The sequence below is a fragment of the Pipistrellus hanaki genome (genome assembly GCF_964339955.1).
Source record: "Pipistrellus hanaki genome assembly, chromosome: 1".
Lineage (NCBI taxonomy): Eukaryota > Metazoa > Chordata > Mammalia > Chiroptera > Vespertilionidae > Pipistrellus > Pipistrellus hanaki.
This window is the reverse complement of record NC_140503.1, coordinates 38,943,366-38,966,593: the sequence shown is the minus strand read 5'-3', so window position 1 is coordinate 38,966,593 and position 23,228 is coordinate 38,943,366. Positions and strand designations below refer to the sequence as shown.

General features: G+C 36.9%; 1 protein-coding gene across 7 annotated transcripts in view; it reads right to left on the bottom strand.

Annotated features, from left to right (window-relative positions):
- Nucleotides 1-12,880: 12,880 nt before the first annotated feature.
- The window catches only part of NIN (ninein), a 98,706-nt gene continuing 88,358 nt past the window's right edge, over nucleotides 12,881-23,228 (bottom strand). For 3 of the 7 annotated variants that reach the window (XM_084886407.1, XM_084886409.1, XM_084886408.1), the window contains 3 exons: nucleotides 21,094-21,294; nucleotides 17,545-17,658; nucleotides 12,881-15,282 (listed from right to left, as the gene is read on the bottom strand). In XM_084886407.1, the coding sequence (XP_084742533.1) occupies nucleotides 15,073-15,282; nucleotides 17,545-17,658; nucleotides 21,094-21,294 (525 nt within the window). In that variant the 3' untranslated portion in view covers nucleotides 12,881-15,072. Of the gene's footprint in view, nucleotides 15,283-17,219; nucleotides 17,659-18,907; nucleotides 19,441-21,093; nucleotides 21,316-22,453; nucleotides 22,515-23,228 lie in introns of those variants that run through there. The other 4 variants (XM_084886410.1, XR_014795219.1, XM_084886412.1 and 1 more) reach the window with 4 other exon arrangements.

The following is a 23,228-nucleotide window of genomic DNA, read 5'->3' as shown; positions in this document are numbered from 1 at the left end:
ACCAGGCCTCTAGTATTACATAATAGAGATGATTTTCCCCTTGCAGTTGCATTCTCTATGGAGAAAATATACGATCTTATCAACAATGATTTTTTAAAAATTAACATTAAAATTTATTTTAAAGGGGGCAATAAGGTATTATTTGGGGCTAACCTCATAACTCTCTGGGTTTTAATTTCCTCATATAAAAATAAAGAAATTGGACTGGTTGAATTCCAGAGTGTTTTCCAGCTCTACAGTTTTGTGCCACACAGGCAGAAGAAAAAACACAAAAATAAAAAACAGTTACTCAAGTAGGACAATAGGCATATAGGTGATTTCCTTTAAAAATATTTATCTTGTTATATTTTTATTCAAAAGCTGCTGTCCTAGCCAGGCTAGTGTGTGTGGGGTCCCTTAACACGACCCGCGTGGTTCAGGGCCCACTCAGGGTCCGGTTTCTGGAGAAGGCCGCACACTAAAATGAAAAGAGAGACTGGAAAAGAGTTAATTTGGGAAAACGGGGGCCAGGCGGGAAGTCTACCTCTAGTGGGAAGACTAACTGCTCTCTGGCCTTTTATCATTCCTTTTATTGAGATTCTGAAACAAAGACATCTCTTAAGGAGGAAGTTCCAACAACAGAAATCAACTTACATTTACATATGATTAACAAATTAAAGTTGCCTCAAGCACCACTATCTCAACTAGACAATGAGTTAATAGCTCTGACCATTCAGAGCCATCAAGGTCTCTTTTTACATTTTATCTCCAGTGACAATGCTAGGTTTCGGTTCCCTGTTCCTGGTTCCCCGGCAAGTGTGTTCACTGGTTGAGTTCACCTATGAAGCAGGAGGTCATGATTCAATTCCTGGTCAGGGTACATGCCAGGATTACCTGCTGGATCCCCATTAGGGAGCATGCAGGAGGCAGTTGATCATTGATTCTCATTATTGATGTTTCTAGCTCTCTCTTTCTCTTCCTTTCTGAAATAAATTTTTGTTTAAGTATAAAAATAAAATAAAGTAAAAAAAGCTGCTGCCCAGGTCAGGTAGTTTATTTGGATGGAGCATCATCCATATACCAAAAGGTTGCAGGGGGCAAATGAATGATGTATCTTGGTATGGTCCTCTTTGGATTCCTCTTGTTTGGGGTTCTCTGTGCTTCCTGGACTTGTAAGTCTATTTCACCAGGTAGGGAAAGTTTTCTGTCATTATTTCTTCTAATAGGTTTTCAATATTTTGCTCTCTCTCTTCTTCTGGCACCCCCATAATTTGGATGTTGGTATGCTTGAAGTTGTCCCAGAGGCTCCTTATACTATCTTCATATTTTTGGATTCTTTTTTCTTTTTGTTTTTCTGGTTGGGTGTTTTTTGCTTCCTCATATTTCAGATCTTTGGTTTGATTCTTGGGGTCTTTGGTCTACTGTTGAATTTCTGTATATTATTCTTTACTTCAGACAGTGTATGCTTAATTTCTGACTGGTCCTTTTCCACTTTTTGGCATTCTCATTAAGGTCCTTAAAGGTCTCATAAGTTCCTTGGAGATTTCTAGAAGATTCTTGAATAACCTTATAACTGTGATTTTGAACTCTATATCCAGTAGTTTGTTTTCTTCCATTTCTTTCATTCGTGACATGTTTCTTTGTCTCTGTATTTTGGCTGCTTTCCTGTGTTGATGGAGTGGCTTTGTGTGTTACGTGTCCTATAGGGCCCAGTGGCTCAGCCTCCCGTTACCTGAGGTGGACACACTTGGTGCACTCCTTTGTGGAATGAGTGCACAGTCTTGTTGTAGTTAAGCCTTGATTGCTGTTGGTATCCCTGGGAGGAACTGACCTCCAGGCCAATTGGCTGTGAGGACCCACTGAGCGGTGCTCCTCCTGTGGGAGTGCACTGACCACCAGGGGAAGCTCCTCCATTTAGCGTCTGCCTCCTGGTGGCTAGTATGCATCATAACAACTGGTTGTTTTGGTGGTTCTGCTGTAATGGTTGTCTAGGCTTTTATTATATAGATGGAACAATGCCTTCAAATAAATTGTTTTATTTTACAATTCCATACCCATCCAAAATATCAATCAAAAGCAAAGGGAGAATAAAGACATTTTTGGACATAAAGGAACTCAAAATATACTCCTCATATATCCTATCCTAGTAAGTTGTGAGAATATAAGTTCTGCTCTAGCCAGTTTTGCTCAATGGCACTTGGACTGAAGGGCTGTGGGTTTGATTCCTTTGTTGCAGGCTAAATCTCTGGCCCCTAGTCAGGGTGCATGTGGGGGACGACCAGTCAGTGTGTCTCTCTCATATCGATGCTTCTCTTTGTCTCTCCCCCTTCCTTCCATTCTCTAAAAATCAACGGAAAAAATATCCTCTGGTGATAAGTTCTAACAAAATAAACTCTTCTACATTCAAAGAACAAACAAAACAAAAGAAGGAAAATAGGGATTAAAGAAATAGTGAATCTAATATCAAGAAAATAATAAATTTAAGTATTAGTACCACAACTATACATCTGGAACTCAATCAGTCCAGATTGAAAAAAGATTTAAGTGGACTCTAGAAGGAAGTACCTAGGGAAAGAAGGAATTTAAGAAATCTGTACAATTTGGAACAAATTAAGAAGGTGAGAAATGTTGAAGATTCAAGGACAAATGAAAGGCAGTAACATGAAAAACCGGTGGGCCTCTTCTGAAAAGACTTGCTTGAAAATGAAATCCAACAAACCAGAAATTCAAAATTTAAAAATCGGGATTGGAAGAGCAGTCGAACATGGACTGGTGGTAAGCATGAAATACATTTTAATATAGAAAAGCCTAAACAATTGTGGAAATTAAGGTTTTTTTTTTTCATTTTTTTAATTATGGTATTATATGTGAACATGTGTGTTTTCCCCTGTCAAAATACATCTTTAATTTTTTCTTTTTACTTTAAAGAGTTAAATATCTTTAAAACTTAAATCCAAATCATGCTTTTAGTCAAAGCAGGTCTGAGCAGGTCATTAAATATCAAGATCCTTTGAGTTTGCCTGGTAATGCTGTTTATCTCATGCTGATCAGGTCTGAGAAACTAGAAATAACAATGTAGACAAAGAACAGATTCAGTGGAATGAGGACATGGAAGGGCATGAACAGGAGGTTGTGGTCAGAAAGGAATTCCAACAGTTTTAAGTAATAAATTACCAGGTGGGACTACATTTGCCAGGAGTTGGAATACAGGTGGAAGTGATGCAATTGAGAAAGTTAAGTAATGTGAAGGCAGCATGTCAGAAGACATGTAATACAGTAACAAACAAAGAAACAAACAAACACCCATGAGCCATTGAAAAAGGATGAAGGGAATGTCCAAGAAATCAGTTGATAAGGAAAAGGAAAGGATAGTATGAATAAAAGGCATACAAGTAACAGATTTTCACCCTTATTATTCATGAGAGGCTTATGAATTCCTAGAACTTCTATGGAGAAGTTCTGTTTGGAACTTCTATTCCAAATCACTCAATTTAAATACAGTAGTAGCATTCAAATATTGTATTTTTTCCTGATGTGTTTCACTGTTAAACTGACATTGCTATTAGGCCTCTAAACAAATTAAGGTTTAGGATTCCATAATATTCTCCTCCAAATTTAGAATAATTATAGAATTGCATGCCAGGGCCTAATTATCATACCTAATTTATTTAAATAATCAAATTGATTATATATTGTAGTTGAGGTAATTTTCTTTTTTCAAATTTATTTTAAAATTTTAAATCATTTAATTTTTTTTTCAATTACAGTTGACATTATCATATTAGTTTCAGGTATACACCACAGTGGTTAGACATTACATAATTTACCTACTGATCATCCTGATAAATTTTGCACCTATTTTAAATTATAGTATAATTGATATTTCTGTGACAATTTTAATGATATTTCTGATTAGAATGACAATAACTGAAAATGCAGGAGAAAAAAAATGAATTTCAGCCTATTTTACTTACCTGTTTCCATTTCTCTCATGTAAAAACTGCTCCCATCTAAGTTCCAAACTTGTTGAATTCTAATGGTAATATTAATAACTAATAGTTGAACTACTGACACTACTAAGTCTAATGTGACCCATGGCTAGAATAAAGGAGAATCTGTAGCTTTTGTTTTGGATGTAAAGAAATTCCTTCTCCCGGGATTAAGTCAGTGATTGGTTTTTCAGGTAAATATTGTTATAGTTGAATCCCTGCCCATGTTTGCTTTAGATTAAAAGCTTAGAAGAATCTTTGGGTCAAAGAGTGTGGTAGGGTAGATAATAGCACTCCAAAGATGTTCACCTCCTAAGTCCCAGAAGCTATGGATATGTTAACATTGGAGGCCTGGTGCATGAATTTGTGTAATAAGGTGACCAGATGTCCCGCTTTTGGTGGGACAGTCCCAATTTTTAACAGTTTGTCCCACATCCCACGGCATTTTTAAAAAGTCCTGATTTTCTTTCCAAAAATTGGGACTTATTTAAAACGCCTTGGGACGCGGGACAAATTGTTTAAAATTGGGACTGTCCCACCAAAAGCGGGACATCTGGTCACCTTAGTATAGGAGGGGTCTGGCCGGCCCACCCTGATCAGGGCTGATCTGGGGCTGGCCAGCCCTACCCGCATTGGGCTGATTGGCCAACCTCAGTACACATCATAGCGACTGGTCGTTCTGGTAGCTTGGCATATATATATATATATATATATATATATATATATATATATATATATATATATATAGAGAGAGAGAGAGAGAGAGAGAGAGAGAGAGAGAGAGACTGACTAGTGGCCCAGTATACAAAATTCATGCACTGGTAGGGTCCCTAAGCCTGGCCGGCAATCAGGGATATCAGGGATGATCAGGGCCTACTGGATACTGGCTGGGGCCTACTTTCTGCCTGCTGGCCAGCTGCTGGCTGGGGCCTTTTTTTCTTCCACACCACCCACTGATGTTCAGCGCACATCATAGCAAGTGATCGGTTTCCAGGTCAAACTCTTGTGGGGACAATTTGCATATTAGGCTTTTATATTGTATATAGAGATGGTAAAAGGAAGTTTGCAGATGTGATTAACTTAAGAATATTAAGATGGGGAAATGATTTGTGTTTTCCAGGTGGACCCAATGTAATCACAAGGGTCCTTATAGGAGTAGAAATAGGCAATATGATGATAGAAGGAGTGACATGAGAAAGAAGCCATGAGTTGAGGAACACAGGTAGCCTCTAGGAGCTGAAAAAGTCAAGGAAATTCTCCCCTCAAAGTCTCCAGAAATAACCAGTCATGTGGACACTTGGACTTTAGCCCAGTGAGACTGTGAACTTTTAAGCTTTGGAAACGTAAGTAATGAATTTGTGTTGCTTTAATTTGTTATAGCAGGAAGCTAATGCAGATTGTTTCAAGGTTTTGATTACTAAATTTCCCATCAGAAGTGTATGCATCTCTCTTAAATCTCTACTTTATGTTCTTTTTTATATAAGTAGTCTGTAAATTTTTCTAGGGTATAGAACATGTCCTCTTCCTCTCTTTTCATCTCCCACAAATACTGAGCCTGATAGAGCCACAAAAGTATATATTAGTAATGTTGATGAAATTTAGTAAAGTAAGAAGGCACAGAAAAAATTTTTTACATGATTAAAAAAAAAAAAAGAAATGCATAAGTTCCACTTTGAAGCCTCTAAGTTAGGTGAAGTATCATATCGATGTGTTTTGGAATAAAAAACAAGAAATCATCAAATATTGTAGTAGGTGTAAAGAAATCAAGAACTCCTTATATCTCATGCTAAAAGGGCAAGTCACTATCTTATTTTGTGACTAAGATGAGAGAATTGGGGGAAATGATAAGAAATAGAAATATCACACTGTACTGATTGATATCCAGATATCTGAACACAGATCATGATTAATACATTCTCCCACATTCTTTTTCACCTGCATTCTAATGAAAGTTTCTATCAGGTTACCCTATCATTTTTCTTTGTAATGGCTTTATTGAGATATGATTGACATAGAGTAAAATTATCATGTTTAAAGCATGCAACGTGATAAGTTTTTGGTATGTATAAAACCTGAGAAACCATCACCATGACCAAGATAATTAGCCTAGCCATCACCTCCAAAAGATTCCTTGTCCTCTTTTCTATCCTCTTTTCTCCTCCTCCCCACAACCTCCTGTTTTGTCTGTTTTCTGTCATTGTAGATCAGTTTTCAGGTGCTTTGAAATTTATGTTAATGAAATTATACAGTAACTCTTTTTTTATTGTTTCTTTTACTCACACTAATTATTTTGAGATTCATCCATGCTGTTGTATGTACAGTAACTTATTTCTTTTTATTGGAATAGTAATTCATTGTGTGAACATGCCACAATTTGTTTATCCATTCTTCTATTGATAGACATTTGGGTTTGTTTTCGGTTTTTGGTCATCTATACTAATAAAAGGGTAATATGCTAATTAAACCAGACATCTTCCAGATGTCCTTCTGGACAAAGCCACAGTGGCAGGGGCTGAGGTGGTTAGGGGCGATCAGGCCGGCAGGCAGAGGTGGTTAGGCCTGCAGAGATCAGGCCTAAACCAGCAGTCAGACATCCCTCCAGGGGTCCTGGATTGGAGAGGGTGTGGGCCAGATTGAGGGACTCCCTCCCACCATGTATGAATTTCATGCACCTGGCCTATAGTTATTAATAAAGCTGCTATAAACATTCATGCACATGCCTTTGTATGAACATGTGCTTTCATTTCTCTTGGTTAAATACATAGGAAAGCAATGACTGAGTAATGTGGTAAATATGTTTTTAACTTTTTAAGAATGTGCCTAACTGTTCTTCAAAGTAGTTGTACCTTTTTATAGTTCACCATTCTCACCCACACTTGTCTTGTTCAGTTATTTCTTTCAGCCATTCTAATAGTTATGTAGTTATTGTGGTTTTAATGAGCCTTTTCCTAACAATTTAATGATATTGAAAATTCTTTTCATGTGCTTATTTATAATTCTTATATCTTATTTGGTACTTGTTCAAATCTTTGCCAAATCTTATTGATTTATTTATTGTTGCATTTTAAGAGTTCATGATACACGGTAAAAGTCCTTTAAAAGAGAATGTGTTTTATATTATTTGAATCATTTTAAATGTATTCAGACTCCTTTCATGGCCCAGAACAAGGTCTATTTTGGTAAATGTTCTATGCACATTTGAAAAGAAAGTATATTCTACTGCTTTTGAGTGGGAAGTTCTATAATGGCAATTCAAGTTTGTTGATAGTGTTCAAGTCTTTTACATTTGTGGTAGACAGATTAATAGTCCCTCAAAGATGTCCATGTCTTAATCCACAGAATTGTGAATGTGTTACTTTCCATAACAAAAGGAACTGTATTCAGATGGGGACAGTAGCCTGGATTGTTCAGTGGGTCCAGTTTAATCACACGAGTCTTTAAAAGAAGACAGCTTTTCCCAGCTGTAATCAAAGTAAGATGTGACTATGAAAAAAGGGTTAGACATTGCTTGCTTCAAAATTGGAAGACGAGGGCCATAATCTCAGAGGTTTGAAAACATAAAGAAATGGATGCTTTCCTAGAGATTCCAGAGAGGAATGCAACCTTACTATATCTTGATTGTAGCCCAGTGAGACCTGTGCTGGGTTTCTGACTTACAGAACTATGAGATAAATTTGTGTTGTTGAGGCCAAAATTTGTGATAATTTTGGAAAACAAAACAAAACAAAACAAAACAAAACTATATTTGCCCATATAGTTAGCATTTCCAATGCCCTTCATTTTTTTTTTTTTTTTTTAGATCCAGATTTCTGTGCTAATTGGTATCATTTTCTATCTATTAAAAAATTTCCTTTAAGGTTCTTGTTGTGAGTACCAGAGGGAAAGAAGGTAGAATAGAGCAGTAGTTGGCAAACCGCGGCTTGCGAGCCACATGCGACTCTTTGGCCCCTTGTGGCTCTTCCACAAAATACCAAGGCCTGGGCAAGTCTATTTTAAAGAAGTGGCATTAGAAGAAGTTTAAGTTTAAACAATTTGGCTCTCAAAAGAAATTTCAGTCATTGTACTGTTGATATTTGGCTCTGTTGACTAATGAGTTCACCGACCACTGGAAGTAAAGGAGGGATAAATGGTGATGGAAGGGGAAGGGGAATTGATGTTGGGTGGTGAGCATACAATACAATATCAGATGATGTATTATAGAATGGTATACCTAAAACCTATATAATTTTATTAACCAATGTCACCCCAATAAATTCAATAAAAAAGTTTTTAAAAAGAAAGAAAAACGTGACAGGATAGGGGAACTATGCACAAACTTCATTAGCATCAGTTAGCTGTGAATTACTCTACTCAGAAATGGCTTAAGTTGCCTCAGGCTTTGTACTAATATATATCCTAAGGGGTAAAACCTTTATGTAATTCATCAAGGCTTTCCACCTCAAGGAATTTGGGTAGAGCATAAAAACAACAACAGAAGTTGCTTTTTTTAAGAACAAAAGAAGAAAGTTGAATCATGAAATTGCTGGGTCATGATCTAAAATAAATATCCATTAGACAGTAAAGAGTCACTATTCAAGAGGATTTCTAAAAATAAAAAAAATAGGATATGGATAAGCAAGTGTTTGAGAGTCCTAACGTAAATAAACTTTATCTGAGGCGGGGGGAGGGAGGAGAGAGAATAAAAATGGTGCTTATCTTAGAATGGGCAGGACATTCCATAAAAGTATTCATAAACAGGAAAATCTGTCCTTGGAATCTTACTTCCAAGCCATTTGTATCCACTGCCAACACACCGTTAGCACAAATATCTCTCATTTACTGCTTATTCCTTATCTGTGAGTATTCTCTCAGGTGGTGGCCTCTGAAGTTTTTACACCAAGACACTGACCTTTGCTGGCCATAGTTGATTGAATCATAGAAATACCCTGCCTGGTCAAACAGATTCTTTAAGAATTTGGAATTGGGGTTGTTGTGTGTGTTTTTATCCTCACCTGAGAATATGTTTTATTATTGACTAGAGGCTCAGTGCACAAAATTCGTTCATGGGAAGGGTCCCAAGGCCAATGGCGTTCTCAGTGCGCAATTTATAATCTTCAGAGCTGCTTCTTTTTATTTAAGTTTCACTAACTACTCTAGGAGAGTAGGTAGTACCATTATGAGGGGATGGGCCAGGTGAGCCTGCTTGAGGCCAAGGGGTAGCAATGAGTTCCCGAGATGCAGCAGAGAGATGGGTGGGGCTGAGACTGAGAAACTGAGTCTAAAACTTAAAAGGAAGTTGGAGGCAGTGAGGTGAGGAGGTTAACAATATCGTAGAAAAGCTGCTGGGTGGGGGCAGCTGAGGATCCTGGCTCCACAACCCTCCCTTCTCCTCCCTTGTGACCTGTCACCCAGCTCTCCTCCAAAGCCCTGCCTGGGCTCACCCTGCACAGCTCCTCACCACCCCAGGGCCTGTACAGCCTCGCCTGCTCCACACAGCCCTGCCTGGCCCCCAACAGCCTTTGGCCTAGGGCTTGGGCCAAACCTTGGGAGCTTCCTGACAGCTCTCACCTCATACCTCACTTTCCAGTCCCGCCCACCAGCACCCACATCTTGCTAACCTATTGGTTGGAGCATCTGCCTCCAGGTGGGCAGTGCACATCATAGCAACTCATTGAGTGGTCAAACTCCCAGTGGAACTCTGGTCAAGTGGACAATTTGTGTATTAGGCTTTTATTATATTGGATAATGATTAATCCACCACCTTTACTATATATATATTTACCTCTACCAGTGAGACTTATACATTTTGTTACTAATGCCCTTTATTCTCAACTTAAAGAATTTAACATTTCTTGTAAGGCCATTTTACTTTTTAAATGTTTTTATTGATTTTAGAGAGGGTCAGGAATAGAAACATCGATAAGAGAGAAAAATCTATCTGCTGCCTCCTGCATGCCCTCTACTGGGGCTGGAGCCTGTCACCCAGGCATGTGCGCTGTCTGGGAATTGAACTGCTGACCTCCTGTTTCATGTGTTGGTGTGTAAGGCTAGTTTAGGGATAATGAATTCCTTTAGCTTTTGCTTGTCTGGAAAAGTATCCTTCAATTCTGAATGATAACATTGCTGGTAGAGTATTCTTGGTTGGAAGCTTTTTTCTTTTTTTTCTTTTTAGCACTTTAAATATATTGTGCCAGTCCTGGCCTGCAGTTTCTTCTGAAAAATCTGCTCATTGTCCTCTAGGGTTTCCCTTGTACCAACAAGATGTTTTCTCTTGCTGCTTTTAGGTTCTTTAAAAACTTTTTTTGATTGATTTTAGAAAAAGAAAAACATTGACTTATTTTTCCATTTTATTTATGCATTCATTGATTGATTCCTTTTTGTACCCTGACTGGGGATCAAACCCACAACTCTGGTGCTTTGGATCCAACCAACTGAGCTATCCAACCAGGATTCTTCTATTCATCTTGAAGTGGCCCTTTTAGCACTTACTGTGAAGGAGCTTCCAATTAGTTTTCAGGTCTTTTTCAGAAGGAATTGTTTCATTTGTAGTTACAGAGTGGGTGTGTGTGACAGATGAGTTCAGGATTTTTAAAAAAATTTTTATTATTGATTTCAGAGAGCAAGGGAGAGGAGAGGACAAGGGAGATAGAAAAATCAATGATGACAATCATTGATGAGCTGCCTCTTGCGTGGATGGCCCCTCACTAGGGATTGAGCCTGAGACCCAGGCATCGAACCAAGAATTGATCCATGATTCCCTGGTTCATAAGTAGATGCTCAACCACTGAGCCAAGCTAGTTGGGCAAGTCAGGATTTTAGATGTAAATTATGAACCAAAAGAGGAACAGAAACCCAAACTGACAAGTGTGAATTATCAATTTTGTGACAGAAAAGAGTAGTAGTGCCTTCAATCACCTACGAATTATTTGGAAATCTTTATAAAATGCATAATCTGTTTATTAGGTCTGGAGTAGAGACTCAGATTCTGCATTTGTAGAATTTTTAGTGCAAAATTTTCATGTTTTCACTCTAAATACCAGTGATAAGTACACTGAAACTGTTTGTAAAAGTTCAGGGTGATAAAAAACGAAAGCCATGTTTGAAAATTATTTATTTACATTTCAAACTCACATTAAAAATGTTCTAAGATAGAATGGCTAAGATGAAATATACAGGGTTGATATACACATTAACCGTTATCTGAGAAGAATCTTAGAGATGGCTTTAGATGAACTCAGGTTTCCTTCCCAAAACCAATGTTCCTTAAATAATGCTGTGATGTCTTCCCATAACAATAAATTTAACTTATCTCTCAGAAAAACGGAGAAACAAAAAACTAACTTGAATTTATTATTAAACAGCTATATATATGCCATAAAACCAAAACAATTTTGAGGCTGAGATGTTCAAATAGGTCCAAACATGATATAATGAATAAGTTTTAAATATGGAATGCTTTGGTTATTAGGCCTTCACTTGGATTTTGGTTTACTTGTATAATTATATCATTCCAATAGTCATTCCAGGTAACCCGCTCAAAATCAGATTTGCTTAATACTATTTATTGCAAAGCACTGAACCTTCCCTTGATGGGAATACCTTTAATGCTGACAGTAGCAACACCTTTCTTTGTTCCTTCACTCAGGAAAAAAGAAAAAAAACACAAAAAATAAATTCATCCCGACATGTTAAAATCTGCCTTAAAGTCTTATTTATTCTTTAAAAAAAGGTTCCTCATTAATAACACTTGCCCTGGGTATTGGTACATTTCTGAAATAAAGCACATGACTTGGTGATCTATTTATGTAAAATATGCTTAAGATGAAACATATAAACAATGCATTTGATGCTTCTGGGAGGATTTGCATTTAAAATCTGAGTTTATTAAGTTTTTAAAATCTGAGTTTATTAAGTTTTTAAAATCTGAGTTTATTAAGAACTTTAGAAAAATAAATAAAATACTGTGGTGGTCCTACCCTTCCTTCCCCTTCTACGTTTCTTCCTTCACAAATTTGAGCTTAAGAGCTCAGGCTTCTAAAAAGCAGAAGAGTGTAAAACAGAACAAGGTTCTATGGCCCTCTTTTAGTGCACTGTGACATTATCACAAAGGCAAACTTGATTCTCTTTCCTTGAAATGACGAGCCCATCATCTAGAACTTAATTTAAGTAACCGTTCTTAGGAAGTCAAGAAAAAGTGCTTTTACCAAACAAGCAGCTATAAATGTCTATAAAACAATACATAACTTGCTATTTTAAAGAGTGCTGTTATAAAGTTTAAAAGCAAAATCTAAACATTTTAACAGTTTAATCTCCTTAAAGGGTCTTTTAAAAGCTACAAGTTATATACTATACAATTTATAATACTATAAATTGCCAGTTAAATTCCCATTTTAATCTACTTTATAAAAATAAATTGCTGCACAAATGTATCAATTAAGGTAGCTATATATTTCTCATGTTGTTCTTTTTCCCCCCCAATCTCAAAAGTGCAGTAAAGTGAGTGCACCTAGATGTTGGTTAAATAAACTTTCACTGGAGCAGCATTTTGATTTTGGATAAAGGGATCATAAATGTAGTCTAAAACTTTCCAGAAAGTCACATTCACATTCATTGTAAAGCATTTTATATACATATACAGATTTATAATAAACAAACAAATTAACCTACACTTTTCATAATGTAAAAATTAAAATACAGCAGATGATCGTATGCTATAGCAACTATTTGAGAAATATGCTTGGTGTTCATTTCTGATGGCAATAACTTTGAGTAACTTGAAACATATCACATAAGCATTCCACAGATACTTAATTTATGACCTCAGCCTCGGCCAGTGGTTGGCAAACTGAGGCTCACGAGCCACATGCAGCTCTTTGGCCCCTTGAGTGTGGCTCTTCCACAAAATACCACGGCTTGGGCAAGTCTGTTTTGAAGAAGTGGCGTTGTAAGAAGTTTAAGTTTAAAAAATTTGGCTCTCAAAAAATATTTAATCGTTGTACTGTTGATATTTGGCTCTGTTAACTAATGAGTTTGCTGACCACTGGGCCCTACGCCTAACCATAGTTTTAAAAGTGAAAAATATTCTGTTAAATTGAATGCGGTAAAAGTAGTTGCATTTAGTAGTAATATTTGCCCTGGAAAAAAAAGATGAGGGAAGGCAGATATCAGATACTTTGAGGTACAATTGTAGGGAAGGATTAAAATTATTTGTCCGGGAGGAAATCAGGATTTTCTTATAAAAGCTGTCTAAAAATGAAAATGTTTGCTTCATGAGTATAAACTCCCCTACTTTGTCAAGACTCCTGTAGTAAGGACTCTCGTGTTGGCAGGTGGGACTAACGGTAGGTGGTTAGGCCTGGAGGAACTCGAAAGTTTCTTGAAGCAAATTGTGCTATGATTGAGTTTCTAACATGTGACTTCTTAGGCTTCATCCTTTGTTCCTGTCCATAAATCAGTGTCTGCTTTTGCTGTTATACCTCTTGTAAATCAATGGGTTTGGCCTTCCTGGGATACATCTAAGTGAATATTTCTTATCTATTGATAATTGCTCTCCCACAAAAACAAATAGGTGATTGTGATGAGCTTTGTTAGTGTTCTACAGCTAATAAAGTCTTCCACCAACTGCTGGCTGATGCCAGCTACCACATAGCTTTTACTTGGGGGGCAAAAAGCTATCCAGTCTACAATGTTTACTGTTCTACAAGTTCTAGTCTTGAGGCTGAGTGGGAAATCCTATTTGGCACCTCTTTACCTCAGAGGGTATGCCAATGCTTATCACAGGAAGAAATTCTTATCAGATTTGAGGTGTAGAGGAGTAGGAAGAGTGGAACAAACAAGTAAATAATAACTACTCTATAAATTAAAACCAAGGCCTTTCCCCCCAAGAATATTATATTCACTGAAGTACAGAAATAAAAATCCCACTATGGCTCTTAACATAAGACAAATAAATACGTTCACATGCTTTATACATTTTAAATTTGTAAAGAGGACCTATGTTTTTTCAGAAAGACAGTTTAAAGTATTATTCCCTGAGTTCTTGAGGCAACCCCATATGTAATCTCATGAATTCCAAGACAAGACTTTGGAGAGACTGAAACCCACATGGTGTGCTTATCTGGCTGTTCTCCCAGTGGTTTGTCCAGTGCCTTCCCTGTAGGTCAAATGCTTTAAGGATGTGGCCTTATCCATTTTTTTGTTTGTTTGTTTTTTAGACAAGCTCCCAAATGAAGCTTACAAGAAGGAGAAAAAAGACTGTTTAAAGAAAGTAAAGTTTTAACATTAGTTAACAGTGCAGTTGGGTAAATCAGTTTTGTATCTATAACACAGCAAGAGTGATAACACTGTCACAGGTGGTAGAAGGTAGAGCTCTATGAACGCTGGCTTTTTTGACCTCAGTGGTAATTGAGCCCAGTTTCTGTTACCAAGCAGAAAGTCTACCAATTCATTCAAAGAATGAAACAGAAGGACTTTCCCATATTTAAATATTAAGAAGGCATATATTTGGCTTCAAATAAAGATCAAAACAACAAAATTAATTAGATCTCAAACTTAAAAATATCTGGAATTTAATAATTATTTTTTAAAACTCATTAAAAACTGGAGTTTTAAGGTTCTTAAATTGCTGTTAATATTTATCTTCTTGGTGGCTAATAAAATATTTAAAAATTCAAGACTTGAGAACACTTCAAACAATGAAATATGTGAATATTTGTTTGTAACTCCCATTAAAGTCTGTTACAATGAATGGAAACTCCAATTTTGTTGCTAGAAGTTTTAGGTTAGGCTGATCTTGAAGCCATTAATTGTTTCTTATCTATAAATAATAAAAGGGCAATATGCTAATTAGATTGGACATCCAGCTGGATGAAGCTAGGCTGAAGTAAAGCTCCGATCCCCACGTACCAGGTGCTTGAGGGTAGCCGGAGGGAAGCTGCCCGGGTCCCGGGTGCCAGAAGGAAGCCAGTGCTGGAGCTGGGGTAAGGAAGGCCTACTCTTGCACAAACCTTTGTGCACCGGGCCTCTAGAATTTAAAAAAAAAAAGGATAAAAGGTTGAGAGAACCCACTGAAATGTTCCATCCATTTCAGTAAAGTGCACAGACATGAGTGTATCCTTTGGCTTTGCTATGACCTCAAGGGAGGGGTAGAAGTCAATGGTGCTGGTGTCAGATTCCTGACTATATTACTGAGGCTGGCAATCTTCTCTTCTAAGAGGTAATTTTTCTTCTCGGCTGTTTTTTGTCGCTGTTCAGTCATTTCCAGAGCTTTCAACAACTGGGCATTTTCAACATACAAATCCTTCACCATTGCATCTGCTGTAGTATTCTTGCAGAGCTGGAAACAGAACCAGAAACATCTTGACTCCATTTCTGTAATTCTTTTAAAGCCTGACATAAGGACAGTTGTTTATAAAGGCAAATGACTCCTATCAATTATTTTCTTTTATTTTACAATACAGCTTTAATATCAGGTTGGCATTCGAGATACAAGTGGAGCAAATCCACTTGTTCCAGGCTGCTGCTTTGCATAATATGTTTGTAGAAGTCACTAATAGAAAGAACAAATTGGTATTTAAGGGTTAAAAAATGAAAGTGTTTTCCACCTAAATAAATTGGGTATTATTTATTCTATAAAAATATTATAATTTATAAACTTAAAATTTCTGAGTTTTAGGGTGAGACTGTGTTTAACTCTGTTCTTAACAGTAGATGTTTGAGCTTCCCATTCATAACTACAACCTACTGATTATTTTAAAATGTGGCTCATGTGTTATAACAAATAGATAAGATTTCCCTTAATTCTTCCTCTCTTGCATAGAGCCTTGTCCACAAGATATATTCTAATAATTATAGTTAGAACACATAGTCTAGGTTAGGGTGGAAAACTTTTCAGCAGTGTTGGGATAATTTTATTATTGCTTCTGTCAATATTTTCTAATCCCTCTTCCCTCATTATACCTTTAACTCTTCATTTACACCCAATTTCAAACAGGACATCTAAAAGTGTAAAGGCTGAAGGGGTCTAAAGAATGGCTAATTAATTCATTAGCATTTCATAGGGCAAGGATGCAGAAGCTAGATGACTGGTGAGTGTAACATACTAACCTACTCTCCATCGAATTGTTCTAATACAAGTTTTTCCCTCCCTCCCTTCCATTAAAAGATACGTTGATGATTCTTTATCATCAGAATGAAATTCAAACTCCATGGCTCAGCATATAAGCTACTGCCAGCCCCTCCCCGTCTCTCTAGTTTCTTCTCCTGCTTCTCCCTGGACAATGTTATGTCAAACTATTAATGCCAAAGTGTTTGCAGATGTCCACACCCCGTATGTTGTCATAATTCCATGATGTTTCCATAGCACAGAACGCCCTTCCCACATTTCTTCACCTGTTAAAATCTTACTCAACCCACAATACTAGATTTGAGGTCTTTAGGAAACTTTCTTTAAACTCACTGGGTTGCATCAAGGATTCCTTTTGTGTTCCCCTCCACTGAAAATAGAGTGGACACTGTTTTCTTTATTTTTGATACTGCTGACCATATGCTCAGTACTTTGTAGGTGAACTACACTACATGTGGGCAGAGATATTGTTTTGTTCACTTCTGTACGCCTAGTGCTCAGAACAGTACCTGGCACATAGTAGCTACCCTGTTTTCCCGAAAATAAGACAGTGTCTAATATTAGTTTTTTCTTCCAAAGTTGCGCTAGGTTGTATTTTCAGGGGATGTCTTATCTTTCCATGCGCTAGGTCTTATTTTCGGGGAAACACGGTATGTATTGAATTAATTAATGATTAGAGGGGTGAATCAATAAATGGTTATTTTACAGGACTTTTTCTTTTCATTCTGTGTATTAAGATAAAGGACAAGGGAAAGCTCCTCTCTACCTCTGCATTAAGACCCTGTCTTGGATTATTCTTCCTAATTTTATGTATCTAGAAAACAATGTTGGACAACTTTCTTCTGCCTAACCGACATCTTTTTTTTTGGTTAACCTCAACCAGTTCAACTCAAACTTTTTAAAAACCTAGTCCTTGTTTCATGTCTCTCCAGTGGATGCACATATAATTTCTAAACACAGAGGCCATACCTGCCACCAGAAGGTGAAAAGGTTCAGGCTGCTTGGTGATCTTGGAGTTCAGGGTCTGCATTCTAATTCAAAGCATAGCCTTTTGAGTCTGGTTATAACAATAAGGTATTTTTTGAGGTTGTCATGGCTGTTACAAACAGGAAAGCTAAAATTCTATATATTATCCAAATTTTTAACAATATAAATTTTGTTTATTTAAGTAGGTATATTTCCTGCCTTGAGTAAAAAAAAAAAAAAATCTGAGAGTCACTGTTAGCAAATACACATTTTAAAAATTGTGGACAAACATATGTCTTAAAAGAGTTTCAGAAAAAAGTAATGTAGAATACAGATTTCATATTTTTCAAGGGTATAGGGGAATGTGAGTCCTAAATTCTTCTATACTTTCATAGTAGAATTTGCCTTTATTAGACAACAGTTAAGTTAATGGCAATAAAGAAATGTAAAACTGGAGTTAAAAGTGGAATGTAAGGTGGGTGGGTGGAGATGACCTTGGAAGCTCACTTGTTCTTTGAGCTGATTTACTTTCTCCTGAAGAAGCCTTTTCACCAATTTCAACTTCTGTTCAACTTCCATCATTCGTTCTTCCATGGCAGTTACCATTAGTTCCTGGTTTTCCTGAAGGGGAAAAAAACGTATTTTCATTTGGAAATCATGCCACACTGAAATGAAAACACTATTAGTTTATTTCCCCCATAAGATGTCTAGAGAAAGGAGAGCAACTGTTTGCCTCTGTAACAGGAAGGATGGGTTTCTTATGAAATGGAGTTCTGAGCACTGCATGGGTTGTACATGTTAGAAGACTAATCCTATCAGAGAAAGAATCAAAGATTAAAAAAAAAAGAATCTTACCTGTGTTACCATCTTCCCCTCAGATAAAGCAAAATTCTTAAGACCATAATTTAATACCTGTGTGCGCTTTTTGTAAAATAGGTATCTAACGTAAATTAAAAGATGGATATTAACCTTCCATCTGTGATTTGGGTCTTTGCAATCCTGTGGGCCTCTTTAACAATAAAACAAAAACTGAGTGTATTCAGAGTTGTCTAACATCTCCAATCAGCTTGCAATACGCATGTTTGTTTTTCCTTCGAAATGGTCGATTACAAGGGAGGTGTTAGTGAAAATCAGCCTCTTCCCAGTTACTCTCCTCATCTGTTTCCAGTTTGACTTGTCAATGTGAGGCAAACATCTGGACTGGAGGATGGATTTATCATCGGAACAGATTGAAAATTAAGAATCTTCTCCCCGCAAACAACTCCTAGATAAAATAGGGCAGCAAAAGAGCTCTGGTTTCTCCTCTCCTCACGAAACAGTGACAGATCAAGGAATATGTGGGCTCTGGAGAGAGATTTAGAGTACAGTTGACTGCCCCTTCCCACAGTCCTCCAAAATGTTCACATAAGGAGTTTCAGATTTTAAAAGGTTCTTCAAATGTTAAGCAGGTGTTAGTGGCTGATGGCATAACCAGCTTTTAAAAATATTCTCAAAAAGGCATCCTTTAAAAAGCACGCAGAATGACCAAATATGAGTTGAAAGCCAACATTTGTTTGATTATTAAAAGCATTTCTTCAAACATAAGAGGAACAACTAAATATGAGACTGACTTGAAGATAAAAATCATAGTACGCAAAAGCATAATGTAGAAAGTAAATTTCAGGAAATCAGACTTTGAGAGCATCCAGCTTTTAAAAAAATCCTGTATTTTAAGATATAATACCTTTTTAAAATTTAAACTAAAAATAGAAAGTGCCTGATTTCCACTTGCCTTCAAAAATACTAAACTAAACAAATAAAAAACAACAGTTCAAATAACATGGAGCATGGGCAAAAGAATGGGAAAGAGGAAAAACAAAGGCAGTCATATTTAAAATTTATTTTATTGTTTCATCAAAATTTTCCTTTTTCCTGTCAGAAAAGTACTGTACATCTTATACAAAACAGTATAAATAAACCCTGATTTTCTTCAAATTCCATATATAAAAGTAGTACCTTTTATTAAAAATAGTTACAACATATGGAATGAGAAAATATATAGAACACATCCTTTCAAAAGAACCTTAAACCCACTCTTTAAATGGTATAAATAAAATGATTTGTAACAAGCTGAAATTTGTGAATTTGATCCACAAGATTTGTCATTTCTACATAAATAAATAAGAGACAGAATACTGCAAAGGCATAATAATTAATAATAATAATGATAATTTAAAAGAGCACTTGATTCCAAAACATTCCTCAGCTTATGTCTCTGTGTTGTGTGGTATGTGTGGTGTGTGGGTGTGTGCATTTGAGTATCTGCCATGGTAAGAAATGCCATCAATAGCAGCCCAGTGTTCACAGGTGCCCAATCCTTCTGTAGGAATCTGCATGCACTGCTCGCTGCTCCGGTAGCAAGGCCTAGAGAAAGAAGGCAAGTGGTACACTTCACCCTGATGTCCAGAATATGTTTTTTGGGGAGTCTAAATTCACACATTTATAATGCAAACAAGTTTTAAAAGCACACACATTAACATCACACATGCAAGCAAAGCAACACAAAGAAAGAAGAAATCACATCACTGCATGCACCAGAGACAGCATGCAGATTCTAATAATATTCTTAAAATTAGTGTCAGCTCAGTTACAGAAACAGGAGAACCAGTAGTGGCATTCTAGTGAGAGCATAAGCAGTCCATTCTGCCCTCTGACCGGAGAGATTTTTTTTTTAAATTATAAAAATTGTAACCTTTTCTGTCTACCTAATCCTGAAGTAATTGGAATAATAGGATAAATATTTTTAAACCTTGGTGGGGAGAGCATGCTTTGAAAATGCTGTGTTTGAGAAAGCAGTGAGCAGAGTCTTAGCCTAATCATTGATTTAAAATGCCCAGTAAATTTGAGGTCAAGGTTTTATAATTCAACTCTGTAATGAAGAGTTAAAGCATCTAATATCTCACCCTTACAATTTTTATTCAAGAATTTAATTTTAATATTTCATTGAAATGGAGTGTAGTAAGCTTCTAAGGACATGGATTTTAAAGCACAAAAGAAAAAAAAATTGTTACGGTTTTGTTGGCAAGAATAGATGACAAAAGTACATCATGACAAAGCATAGATATGTATTAGGAGAGGAAAAGACAACTGCTCTAATGTTTAATTATAGTGTTAATGTGACTTTGCAAAGCCACTCCGAGGGGATTACAGAAAGAGTTGGGAAACTCCTTATCAAATGTTAACTGAGAAGCAAAGTATTTGGAAAAAGAAAAGCATCCAAACCAGAAAGAATTAATTTAGAATTTTATAAACTGAGTATTTAAAATTTTATTTTTAGTTCTTAGTAAACCATATGTGCAAGACCAAATAGTAAGAGACTTCTGGAAAGGGGTGACTATGAATGAAGAGAAATAACTGTTTGAAAATCTAGGCGATATAAGATTGTGCCTGGAGCTGAGCTGGGATAATGCTAACAGAAAGGGAAGGGGAAGATCTTTTTTATCTTAAACTACAGTATATGTAGTTTTTTGTTTTTTTGTTTTTAAATCTTAAACTACATTACATAAAAAATTATTTTTGAAAAACTCTAGGTTAAGTGAACTATGTCATCTAAAGAGTCACTGACTGCACATTCAACTTTGTTAGTTGTGAGAAGTCCCCAGTTGTGAATTCCATGGAATCAGCAGGCTGCACCCCTCTGACCAAGAAAACCCAGGAAGTTATGCGTATCCTAGAGTTGCACTTGAATTCTGTAATATTTTGGCATCAGAGAAGAATATTAGGTCAATTGTTCACGATGTGCAAGTGATCCTGAAACTTCATCAATTACGAATGTTCGAAAGAGACTCAGAACACTTCTTACCCAGCTGAGAAGCTGAGCACTCAAAAGCAGCACTGAACAAAACAAAACAAAAAAGGCACTGCACCTCAGTGGATTTGTAAGACAGGTAAGGTGTAATCTCCAACAGAAGATTTTACATTCTTTATCTCCACCTTTTGACTGGCATAACTTCAAGCAAACAGGTAAAATTAAACGAGGTGATCTGAGTTTCTAATGAAGGGGGAGAAGGCTCCTACCTGTGGTGTGTTGGTTTCAGAGGTTCTGTTTTCAGGTTCCTCCTGCAGGCGCTGGCTTATCCTTTCCGCCTGCAGCAGCTGGTGTTGAAGCTGCAGAAACTGCTCCCTGGGCACCATTGGACAGGCTTGCTGCTGGAGAAGCTGCAGATCCAGTGCGTGAGGGGGTGGGCTAAGCATCACAGTGGACCTCGGGTGCTGCATCTGGAGGAGAAGGGCACAGCCCTGGTCAGCGGCAGTGCCTTCCGTCACAGCGCTGCCCTCAGTCACAGAGCTGCCCCTCAGTCACAGGGGTGTTAAGCAGAGAGCAATGAAGCCTGGCCCACTGATAACTTGCAAATCAGGATAATGCTTGAGCCCGAGTAAGAAGCAAATTGGATGCATCATTTTGCTTAGGCGATAAAATGCATAACCAATGGACACAGATAACAGTATGGTGAAGGCCTGGGGGAGTGGGGTATCAGGTGGAGGGGGTCAATGGGGAAAAAAGGAGGACATATGTAATACTTTCAACAATAAAGATAAAAATAAATAAATCAGGCCTTCTTAAAAGTTTTAGACTTAAAATTGTTCTTCCTCACTCTTGAGTGACTATAAGAATCTGAGGTACATGATGTCCATAATGTTTGAATCCTACTTCATTTTATACTTACACTAGAACTTTTTTACTTATCCCTCTTCAAGAAACAACATCCACCACCAGGGTTGGAGTAGACAATGGGGAGAAAGATATCACAGAACATCTGGGAATTGAAGTACATGGAATGCAAGTATTTGTTGAAGATAATGAGGAAATGATATGTTATCACATGCCAATCAAAGTTGGGGAGAGGGAAAAGGAGCAGAGAGTGCATTGCATTTGGCCAAGAAGCATGCCAGTTCACATCTGTTGACACATTTTAGCAGCACACAGGGCTCGATGGGAGGCAGGCAACAAACATGACCAAGTACTAAACTCAGGTAGGACCCCCAGGCCTGTGAGAAGGGAAACAGGGTCTCTAAGTGACGTGTTATCATGAAACTTCAGAGCCACTATCCATTTCTTTAAATCTGAATTTCTAAGGTGGGCCATAGATTCAGAAAAGCCACCACTTTATTTTTAGGAATAAAGTAGTATATGGAGAATTATAAATCCCATGATGTTATAACATTGGGACGGCTTTCATCACATGTCTTCAAACACTGAGTTTTAGATACTGAGGACAAACCTATGTAAATGTAAACATATTCCACAGTTAAAGCAAAATGAAAATGAATATTGGCTCTTACCTGAAGTACTTATTAACTTAGAAATGATTACATGGACAAGGAATTTAATGAGATGTCTCCATGCTATGAAATTCATTGCAAGAGAATGTTCTACCTTCACACACTAGCTCAGGCAGAGAACTGCACCCTTCTCTGCTAGTTCCAACCACAGAGTTCTAGGTACAGGTTAGCCACAGACAAAACAAAAACAAAAGAAAATTACAGGAGTTATAAAGAGAAGAAAAGCATTAGTTACAAAAAGAGACAGAAGAGTACAAATTTGGTATATTATATACCTGAATATGTATGCTTTTGTCAATAAGAACTTACAAAGGACCAACAGCTACATTTTTCTGTATATAAATTGTACAGATATTAAAAATATTTAGAAGTGGTGATGGTTGTAGAACATCATGAATGTAATTAACACCACTGAATTGTACACCTCAAAATGGTGAAAATGGCAAATTTTATGTATATATTTATCACACATTTAAAAATAAACAATACACCAAAAAAAAACACATTGAATTGCACATTTTAAATAGGTGAATTATAATATGTGGATTATAAGTCAATGAAACTACCAAAGAATCCAATTTGTATAGATCTATAGAGAGTTAATAGCGTAGTCTTATTTTCCTAAAGGAAGTTTTGTTACAATAGTGTATAAGATGTTCTTTCCAGTGTTCCAATAAAACATTCATGCTTTTTCTTTATTCAGCTCTAGTGCCAAGTATACTCCCTCATCCATTTGTAAATATTTACTATTAGATCAGGGAGAAAAATAACGAGGGAAAATTGCATAGGGCAGCAAATAACAAAACAGGGTTGGGAGGTAAGGGGCTTCCGAGAGTAGAGAACTGGCCAGTTGGCAGTGCTGGGAGAGG